Source organism: Bos indicus x Bos taurus, chromosome 4 (assembly GCF_003369695.1).
Source record: "Bos indicus x Bos taurus breed Angus x Brahman F1 hybrid chromosome 4, Bos_hybrid_MaternalHap_v2.0, whole genome shotgun sequence".
Lineage (NCBI taxonomy): Eukaryota > Metazoa > Chordata > Mammalia > Artiodactyla > Bovidae > Bos > Bos indicus x Bos taurus.
Genome location: NC_040079.1, coordinates 52,674,675 through 52,685,430, shown reverse-complemented (window position 1 = coordinate 52,685,430; position 10,756 = coordinate 52,674,675). Strand labels below are relative to the sequence as shown.

Sequence of the window (10,756 nt, the reverse complement as noted above, 5' to 3'; positions counted from 1 at the left end):
TGACACCATGGTGGGTCTGTTGTTTCTTTTTCTTAAACAAGCCTCTGTCTTTCCCCCAGTGTCCGGCTCAGTGGCCTGAACCTAATGGTTGTTAAAACTACCTACTCAGGTAGGCCCCTTAAAAGAGATGGCCCTGAATGGGCTACTTAACCTCTCCAAGTCTGTTTCTTGAGTGCAAAGTGGGGACAGTTATAACACAGGGTACATCCAGTTGCTCTAATACTCCGATGCAGTATGCAGTACTGCAGAGAATGCACTTGACACAGTGCTGGTTCTCAGTGGGCCCCCAACATTAGTGCTACTACCATGTGGAATAACTATCTAGGAATGTATGTTGGGCATTTAAACAGGGGGAGTAAAATACCACTCTGCTTCCAGATGCAAACAACAGATTTGCAAGCACCAGCTTGGGGAAATTTTTTCAAAATACTGTGGAAATTCTAAGATAGCAGCTTCAAAAAGGTGGGAGAGAAAATAAAAACCCACAAACAAAGGAACAAACAAATCAAATGGAGCTGCACCACACGGTCAGTCTTCCTCGGTTCATTGTTAATATCTCAGGCTGAGATTGTTGGCTTCTTTCAGGATGGAAAAACTCTGATGGGGCGCGGGCAAGTCGTGGGCAGAAATGGGTGGGGACGTACCTCTGGCCCCTTAGGTCTGGGTCACGTGGGTCTCCTCCTCCTGAGAGGGGTACTCAAAATCTCGCGGTCTGCAGGACACTCGGGACTGCGAGGGGCGAGGGAGAAGGCCGCCTTACTTCTTCCGGACTCGGGAACCCTGAGAGAGGGTTCTGCGTGCACTCCGAAGCCGGGAGGAGCGCGGTCTGCCCTGCGTAAGTGCGCGACTCCGCGGGGATCGCTAGTCCCGGGACTCACAGGCTCCGGGAGGCGGTCTCATCAGCCTTTGGCATGGAAAAGGAAGAAATCTCGATGTGGTAAGATGGGGTCGGGAGATCTTGGCTGGCTCGTAGTTTCCAAGTTGGATAATTCTGCTTTGAGTGCGCTCAGCGGGGAACACGCTCCCCGAAGGCTCCTGGTACTAATGCAATTTGAAGACACCGCTCCTGGGCTTCTTCCAAGCCATGGGCGCTTCAGGGAAGCTCAAAGCTGTGGGGTCCTCAGTCATTCTCAGTAAGAGGGGTGGGAGGGACACGCCCTCCTCCTTCAACAAGTCTCTTTGGGATGTTTTGATTTCATGGATCTTATGGAAGAAAGTGGAAAATGCCTTCGATTAGTGCCTGTCCCACAAAAGGAGACTTGGCTTGAGCGAAGGAAGGAAGGCACACGAAAAGGCTATTTTTCCTGGAATATAGAACTAGGAGGAAACCAAGGACATGGGGCAGGTGGAAAGAGCTCCCTGCCAAGTGGATATGGTCCTAGAAGGGGAATTCATAGGAGCCAGGGGAACATGTAAGATGTGTGTGAAATGGAAGCATCCAGTGCCTTTTAGATCCCCTTGATGTCCTGGGAAAAAAAGTACTTTGGCACATGTATGGATTTGAATCCTAGCATTGCTTTTGGCTAAGTGGTGACCTTGAGCAAATTATTTACGCTTACTAAGCTTCTGTCTCTCCATTTGAAAGATACTTGTCCTTTCCACATCCCCTTAAATGTGCAATGACAAATTTTACTTTTTTTGTTGTTGTTGTGGTGGGATGAGTAAGAACAGAGATTTAAGGAGGAAAAAAAATCCAGTGGGACTTTGATTAACTTGAAAAAATACTTTTAAGAAAGTTGTTCAAAATAGGGATTGGAACACTTTTGGGAAAGTAACTGCACTTGCTTTGTTAGCATATGAGTAAGTCTGAAAAGTTGTCAAAACCCTTTAGCTGATTAGGCTTTCTTTATTTGTACTCCAGGCTAATCTAAGTCCAGTGGAAACCCTTTATACTGTAATGCAAGTGTTCTTAGTAAGAAGCAGTCTTATTCTTCTTTTACAGGAGTTGGGTCTTTGGGATGGGCATAAGTGGCTCCACAATATATGTGAATCCCATTTATAAACTAATTTACAGTGGAGTTCTACTAGGCTTAATTTATAGCCTGAGAAATAAGTGAGCTTTGACTGACAGGCAGTTCAAATGACTTAGAAGAGTGTTAAGGGAAATCCCCTGGGTTTATCAGTTCACTCCCCTTGCGGGGGTGGGGAACAAGATGCAAACACCATGACAGTATTTGGTTAATGACTTTTTGTTTTGGAAAATGTTTGATTTGTTGGAGGGGATAATTGTGTTGAATATTACCCTGTTGTGTGTGGAATTAAGACAGCAAGAGAGGAAGAACTTAGTTACTGCCCCAGATAACATCAGACACCCCTGTATCTTTCTCCTAATATCCAAGTTTAATAGGTACTGACCCATTCTTAATAGGAAGTATAGTTCATTTTAAAGAGCAAACATGTTTATTTAACATTCCCAGGGGTTTAATGATGTGGGATTTTCAGGGACTGAACTAAGAACATTTTAAAAGAACTGAAGTAGGGAAGTGTGTGAAAGTGTTGCGTCTGACTCTTTGCGACCCTATGGACTGTGGTCCCCCAGGCTCCTCTGTCCATAGAATTCTCCAAGCAAGAATACAGTTATGCATAATTAGAAAGATGCCTCTAGAAGAACAAATCGTTAATATCTATATTGATTTGGGAGAGGGGTAAGCTGTAAGAGGGCCAAGAACTATACTTTATTGGTCAAAATCAGTAATAAGGTTTGAATTTTCATGCTATGCAGTTGCAAGTTCAAAGATATAAGCAATAGACTGAGTTCACAGGAGAGTGATCAGGTGCTTTCTTCATAAAACCTATGCTGCTGGGTATAACTGAACCAAAACCAGAGTATTGAGATTCCTCTCTCTTGGAAATATTGCAGGTACTGCCTTGAATGAAACCACATGCTCTACTTTTACTGCTTTAACCTAGAATCTGAGAGCAAGATGGGGGTGGGAGGAATAACTCACTATGTCCTTAGGTGCATTAACCTGAAAAAGCAAATTCTTAGCATCACATCTTTCCGGTATCCTTAGGTCTTATCTTCTAACTTTTTCTCTGTGTTCTGATTCTAGTTAGTAGCAGTCTTTAAATTGCTAGTCTTGTTTACTGGCCAAAATAATTATTTAGGCATCCCAGGGCTAGCTTTTCCTCCTTTCCCTCTTGGAACTCCATATTTTGTTACTCATCTGTCAGAAAGACCCTTTGGCATATCTTCTTGTACCTGTATGGTTATCTGGAGAGGAGAACCCAGCTCCCAAGAGATTCATTCCTTCATCTTACATGGACTAATATTTTTCCCAACATCTGATTATGAAAGTTTTCAAACATTCAGAAAGGTTGAGAGAATTTTACAGTGTATTGTATACTCCCACCTAGATTCTATTGTCTTTCAACTGATATTGATTTAATGTCTCCTATTTGCCTAGAGCTATGCTTACCTGTAAAGACGTAGAAGGCAAAGTAAAGCTGGGAACAAAAAAGGGCTTGATTTGGCGGGAACATACAGTTTATGAAGGGGTCATATCACTTTGGCCTGCAAAGTTATGCCAGAATCACATTGTGGGAGACATTGAATTTCATGGCAGGAAGTTTATACTTTATTCTGGTTGCATTTAGGGACCAGTGAACGCATTTGAAGAGAGAAATGTCTTGCGCTTTAGAAAGCTCCCTTAAGCATCAATGTTAGGCTGAATTGGTGTGGAGAGGACCTGAAGTCTTACAGACAAGTTAGGAGGCTTGACATAAGTCCTCAGGGCAAGTGAAAGTTGACTTGTACACCAAATGTGAAAAAGAGGAAGAAAGACGGGACTTTGCCTGTGACTTGACATTTGGACTTGGTTTTAGAGCCTTGGATGTCATTGCTGCTGCTGCTAAGTCACTTCAGTCGTGTCCGACTCTGTACGACCCCATAGACGGCAGCCCACCAGGCTCCACAGTCCCTGGGATTCTCCAGGCAAGAACCCTGGAGTGGGTTGCCATTTCCTTCTCCAATGCATAAAAGTAAAAAGTGAAAGTGAAGTCACTAAGTCATGTCCGACCTTCAGCGACCCCATGGACTGCAGCCTTCCAGGCTCCTCCGTCCATGGGATTTTCTAGGCAAGAGTACTGGAGTGGGGGGTGTCATTAAGAATCAGGAAGTCAGAGGAGGGGGGAGTTCAAGAGGGATATTTATGTTTTGTCATAAGACTCCATGGGTTTGAGGGACTAATTGAGTACCCATGTGGAGGATCCCCTGCTGAGAGTGGGGAGCCCAGTAGCAAGGTTAGGACGAAACAAAATTCTGGACTAGCAGTTAGTGATCCAGGGGGTGGTTGAATGAGAGTGTACAGATGGAGGAAAAAAGGACAAGACCTTGAAGAAAATCTGACTATATATGAATTCTTAGAACAGAAAAACATATAGATGTTCAATGATCAGTTTGTATTCAATATTTTAATGATGATTTTATCTACAGTGTTGTTGTAGCCGCTGTTCTTGACAGCTTACAACAGTCAATCTAAAGAACATACCTATATAAGTAGAGTGATGTCTTTCCTATTCCCATTGCAGGAGGCACGATGTGGAGAAAGGCTGTGAAAAGAGGGTGGAGGATGAAGTGACAGAAGATAGGGAAGAGAGAAAGTGAAATACTTTTTTATCTAAGACTTTTAGAGTATACAGTGCTTTATCCATGTAACCCATTTCTGAATACCAGGCATCTAGGTAACCTAATGAATTTGTCTGTCTTTTCCCAAAGCAGCTCCTACTTAATCTGGGAACCATATCAGCCTGTCATGATGGTGGTCATACTTTCCAGACGAAGCCTCACGTGGGACATGTATTCTGAATGCCTGGTCACCAAGCCTTTATCCAAATGTTTAGCAACCAAAACTTCCCTCTCCCTTTTTATATTAGTACTTTTGTATGTGCTCTATGTGATGAATAAATAAATGCTCAGCTCTGTAAACCTATCTTATTATAATATACCACTGACTAAGCAAGGGAATGAGAAGGCAATGGCACCCCACTCCAGTACTCTTGCCTGGAAAATCCCATGGATGGAGGAGCCTGGTAGGCTGCAGTCCATGGGGTCGCTAAGAGTCGGGCACGACTGAGCGACTTCACTTTCACTTTTCACTTTCATGCATTGGAGAAGGAAATGGCAACCCACTCCAGTGTTCTTGCCTGGAGAATCCCAGGGATGGCGGAGCCTGGTGGGTTGCTGTCTATGGGGTCGCACAGAATCGGACACGACTGAAGCGACTTAGCAGCAGCAAGCAAGGGAAATTAGACTTAATTAGCATCTATTCCATGGTTAGGGACTGTTTTTCAGTCTCAATTAGAAAGCCAGGGCAGGGACTGTCTTTTGTCTGTCTGCAGTATTGCGTATGAATTTATATACGTACATGTATCATTGTCATCATAACAATGAGTGGTAGGGCAGGTCCACTCAGTACGCAGGTATTTTGTCTAATGGTACAGAGTTTTGCAGAGCCACATTTGAAGTTGTGTCTAAATTCTTTGTGTTCCGCCCATTGAACTGTATCACCTTCCCAAATGCTGACTGACTGTGTGCCAGGCATTATATCACATGTTTGAACATGTGAGTTCCTTCCTATCACCCCTCTGGTTTAGTAGATAATTCAGAGGAAAGCTCAAATCAAAATTGGTTATTTTTAGTGGGGTATCTGCCCTCTGGCACTGTCTTATTTTCACTTAACTTCTTTTTTTTAATGTATTTCATTGAAATATAGATGATTTACATTGTTGTGCAGATTTCTGCTGTACAGCAGAGTGATCCAGTTATATATATACACATGCATTTTTTCACACTTTCTTCCATTATGGTTTATCTTAGGATACTGAACATAGTTCCCTGTGCTATACAGTAGGACCTTGTTTATCCATCCTGTATGTAATAGTTTGCATCCCACGCTCTGAATCCATCCCAGCCCCACCCCATTTCTCTATTGGCGACTACCAGTCTGTTCTCGCTGTCTGCGTCACCCAGCTTCTTTAACTCTGCAGGAAGAGTCAAACCTTCTCAGAAATCACACCTGCTAAGATTGAGTTTAACAACCACTTTACTAATTCTTCTGAAGATCACACCTTCAGTCCTTTATGCTATGCTAAGTTGCTTTGGTCCTGTCTGGCTTTTTGCAACCCTGTGAACTGTAGGCTTCCAGGCTCCTCTGCCCATGGGATTCTCCAGGCAAGAATACTGGAGTGGTTTGCCGTACCCTACTCCAGATTATCTTCCCAACCCGGGGCTCAAACCCATGTCTCGTATGTCTCCTGCAGTGGCAGGCAGGTTCTTTACTACTAGCACCACCTGGGAAGTGCTAAGAGAGAAAAACTCTTTTTTATTTGTTTACCTGCTTGTTTCACTCCATCAGTGTTCTGCTTTCCCCATTGTCCCACTTGCTTACATACCTAAAGTCATGTTCCCCTTTTTCCTTACTTTCCTTCCATCCCTAGGCTTTGGAGAGAGAGTGGGATAGGATACGGGGCTTACAGCAGAATTTATATTGACTCTGCAATTTATTGTAATTGACTCTGATGTGTCTGTTTTCTTTATCCTTTGTTCTTGAAACTGGAAGTAGCCAGTGGCACGGTGAGCAATAGGATTGGCATTGGGAGTGAGGTAATCAGCCAGTGAGGACTTGAGTAAGCCTTGTGTTTATTAGTAGTGGTGTGCTGCTGCTGCTGCTAAGTCGCGTCAGTTGTGTCCGACTCTGTGCGACCCCATAGACGGCAGCCCACCAGGCTTCCCCATCCCTGGGATTCTCCAGGCAAAAACACTGGAGTGGGTTGCCATTTCCTTCTCCAATGCATGAAAGTGAAAAGTGAAAGTGAAGTCGCTCAGTCATGTCCGACTCTATCGACCCCATGGACTACAGCCCACCAGGCTCCTCCATCCATGGGATTTTCCAGGCAAAAGTACTAGAGTGGGGTGCCATTGCCTTCTCCGAGTAGTGGCGTAGAGGATGATGTTTCTTGGCCTTATTGCAGAACTCAACCAGTCTGCCTGCAGATACTGGGTTTTGTGCATGCCTGCCTTCGTTTGCTGAAGGTAAGTTCTATGCCTTTTTAATCTTTGACACCCCCACAAGTTTTAGCAAAGTATTTTGTGCTTTAGTTTATGCCCAGAAAAATCCCTAATGCATTGAGTTCTGTTAAAGAAGAGAAAACTGTATGGAGAAAGAATATGGAGAGGCCTCCCCGTTTGCAGGATCCAGGAATGTGATTGTTGCAGGGAAAGCCCTAACTGGGATAAAGTGGGTAAGCTCCCAAGGTGGGCCACAAAAAATGTAGAGTTAACCTTTGTATAATGAGATGTAAAATTAGAGATGAAGAGTCTGCGTAAATTGATTATTCGCCTTTACTGTTCTAATGATGGTCAACACTATATCTAAAGTGTCTGTGGTTTGTGTGTATGATGTTTAACTGTCACTTTAAACTACACAGAATAAATTAAAATGAAAGAAAAAAAAAAGATGAACCCATCTGGAGCCTTGTAGAGTTTATATTTGACACATGGGGAAGGCAGTAATAGCTAGTTCAGAAAACGAAATATTTTCTGCCTAAGTTTCTTGATGAAGAATGTTATTGTTGTTGTTTAGTCCCAAATCATGTCCTATTCTTTTGCGACCCTGTGCGCTGTAGCCCTCCAGGCTCCTCTGTTCTTGGGATTTCCCAGGCAAGAATACTGGAGTAGGTTGCCATTTCCTTCAAAGAATGTTATTAGCAATCAAGAAATCAACTGGAAATTATTTTTTTTTTTCTCCTCCTCTGAGTACTGGAATGTTTGTAGAATTAACTTGGCTTGGAGGAGAGTGAACCCCTTGTACTATTGCACAGGCACTTTCAGAACTTCGAGACTATAGCACTTGCTATGAAACCAAGATTCTTTCTGCAGTTCACTGTAACCCAACACCTAAATGTTAGTATCTAGAAAGTCTGAGACTTCTGTTTCTAAATTTACTGGAAGCCACTGATTTGGAATTTGGTGATATGTTTTTTTAAAAAAATTCTATGCTCAGTAAACGTAAACATCTTGTAGCACAGACCAAAAAATAGCCTTTCACCGATTTCCAGCCTTGCAGACAGTCAAATGTTAAGTTCACCCAACACAGACATGAAAGTTCTTCCATTGAGGTAGCCTGCAGGAATCATCACTGTGACTCAGAACCTGCAGCAGTTTTATCCCTATCCTTGGCTACTTTTTAGAATCCTAGAAATTCCAAGACAGGAGGGCATGTTGGGAATTATATAGTACATCTAATCCCCATAATTTGCAAATGAAGGAAGTGAAGTCTAGAGAGAGAAGTGAATTGATTTGCCCAAGGATGTACCTGTTGACAGAGTGGTTTTGGTATCAGGTTAATGCTAGCCTCATAGAATGAGTTTGGAAATATTCTGTCCTCTTCACCTGATGCGAAGAGCTGACTCATTTGAAAAGACCCTGATGCTGGGAAAGAATGAGGGCAGGAAGAGAAGGGGACAACAGAGGATGAGATGGTTGGATGGCATCACTGACTCAATGGACATGGGTTTGGGTGGACTCCGGGAATTGGTGATGGACAGGGAGGCCTGGCGTGCTGTGGTTCATGGGGTCGCCAAGAGTTGGACACGACTAAGCGACTGAACTGAACTGAACTTCAACTTTTTGGAATAGTTTGAGAAGGATAGGTATAAAGTCTTCTATAAATGTTTGTTAGAATTCTCCTGTGAAGTCATCTGTCCTGGACCTTTGTTTATGGGGAAGCTTTTGATTACTGGTCAATGTCATCACTAGTAATTGATCTGTCCAGATTTCTCTTTCTTCCTGACTCAGTCTTGGAAGATTGTATGTTTCTAGGAATCAATCCATTTCTTCTAGATTGACCAATATATTGGTATATAATTATCTAGAGTGTTCTCTTATGATTATTTGTATTTCTGTGATATTGACAGTAATGTCTTCCTCTCTCATTTTAAATGTTATTTATTTGGACACCCTCCCCCCACCACCTCTCTCTTTTTTTTTGATGAGTCAGGCTAAAAGTGTCAATTTTGTTTATCTTTTAAAAAATCCAGCTCCTAGTTTCACTGATCTTTTCTAAGTCTCTGTTTCATTTATTTCTGTCCTAATATTCATTCTTCCTTTTTCTGATTCTGATGTTTGTCAGCATAATTCACCTACACAAGTTAAAAATCCAAGTCTTATTAAAATTTTCATAACAAAAAATTTTAGTCCTCTGTCTGACCACTCCCCACCCTTCCCTTATCTCTGAGGTCTCCTTCCATACTCTTTTACCTGTTTCCTCTAGTCTTTAACTTCACATTTCTAAGTAATGTGCTTAGTCTGTTTCTTCATGTATTGGTTTTAGAGTTACACTTTTATCAGCCTGAGGTATTTTCTATTAACTCCTACTAAGCAAAGTCAGAATTTAGCATTCTAACATACATTATACCCCACCTTTCCTACCCTCTGCCCTGTTCAAAGCGTTACAGAATTTTTTGTTGTTGCTATAATCCATATCTTCTGTTTACTATACTGATTGTATAAGTATTGCTCACTACTGAGCTAAGTAGTATACACTGGTTGCAGTGGCTTTCTTGTATGATTTGATATTCTTCATTGAGTTAATAATTGCCTCTTTTCAGATTGTTTAGTTTTCTATGCCACTATCAGAACTTCTGTTCGCTGAGAGAACTCTAGTATCCTTAGATTTTTCACAAAACTCATGAAGTAATCAGTCATATATATGCATTTATATACGTGTGTGTGTGTGTGAGAAAGTGTTCGTCATTCAGTCCTGTCCAACTCTTTGTGACTCCATGGTCTGGAGCCCACCAGCTTCTCTCTCCATGGGATTCTCCAGGCAAGAATACTAGAGTGGGTTGCCATTTCCTTCTCCAGGGGATCTTCCCGACCCAGGGATGGAACCATATCAATATCTATTGATTTTTATTTTTTTCTTGAGGATCTTCCCTGGATTCTTCTGTGTCACTGCTTCAGTGCATTGGTTTTCTTCAGGCATAGCTGTCTTCTTGGGACCTCTCCTTTGTTGGTTCCCCTGTTGGTGGGATCCCATGTTTTCCCTCTTTGGGTTTCACTTTCTTGTGTTGGTAGAACACATATGTTGGTAGCTTTCTGAGAAGTGATATATGAGTCAGTTTTTTGAGGCTTTATGTGTACTTGAATATTTCTTTAATTTATAATCATTTTTGTTTGATAGCTTGGCTGAGTATACAATTCTAGTTTGAAAATAATTTTCCTCTAAGCATTTTAAAGACATTTTTCTACAGTGTCTTTTAGCTGCCATTGCTGCCATTTAGTCCAGTGCCATTTTTGTTCTTGATTCTTTTTATACACTATCTCTGTTTTTTCCTCTGTCTCTCTTTTTTCTCTCAAGTTTTCTGTAGTCTCTTTATTTTTGGAATTTGTTCTATGTCTTTTTGTTCCTTGATCCAAGAACCTAATGATTCCTTTAAATCTGGAAATCATGTCTGTACCTCTGCTAAATGTTTTTGTATTATTTCTTTAGTAATTTCATACCCTGAATTTTATCTGCCTTCTTTTTCTAGAGCTTCCATTAGTCAGAGATTGGTCTTCCAGAACCAATTTCTTAATTTTCTTTTTGTTTTTCCCTCCTGTTTTTTAAAGTCCTGTTTTCTCTTTTAGATGTATTTTCTGCAAGATTTCTTTGACTTTACTGTTCCACTCTTTTATCAAAATTTTAAAATTACTATGGCCTAGTTTTAATTTTCAGGAGCACATTCTTGCTGTTTGTTCCTTCTTCATATAACA

General features: G+C 41.7%; 1 protein-coding gene across 2 annotated transcripts in view; it reads left to right on the top strand.

Moving 5' to 3' along the window:
* The first annotated feature begins 576 nt into the window (after positions 1-576).
* The window catches only part of CPVL (carboxypeptidase, vitellogenic like), a 127,747-nt gene continuing 117,567 nt past the window's right edge, over positions 577-10,756 (top strand). The window contains exons 1-2 of one of the 2 annotated variants that reach the window (XM_027539418.1): positions 849-937; positions 6,973-7,033. Coding sequence is in view for 1 of the 2 variants with exons in the window: in XM_027539417.1 (XP_027395218.1) it covers positions 601-937 (337 nt within the window). In the remaining variant the exon portion in view is untranslated. Of the gene's footprint in view, positions 938-6,972; positions 7,034-10,756 lie in introns of both variants that reach the window. The other variant, XM_027539417.1, reaches the window with a different exon arrangement.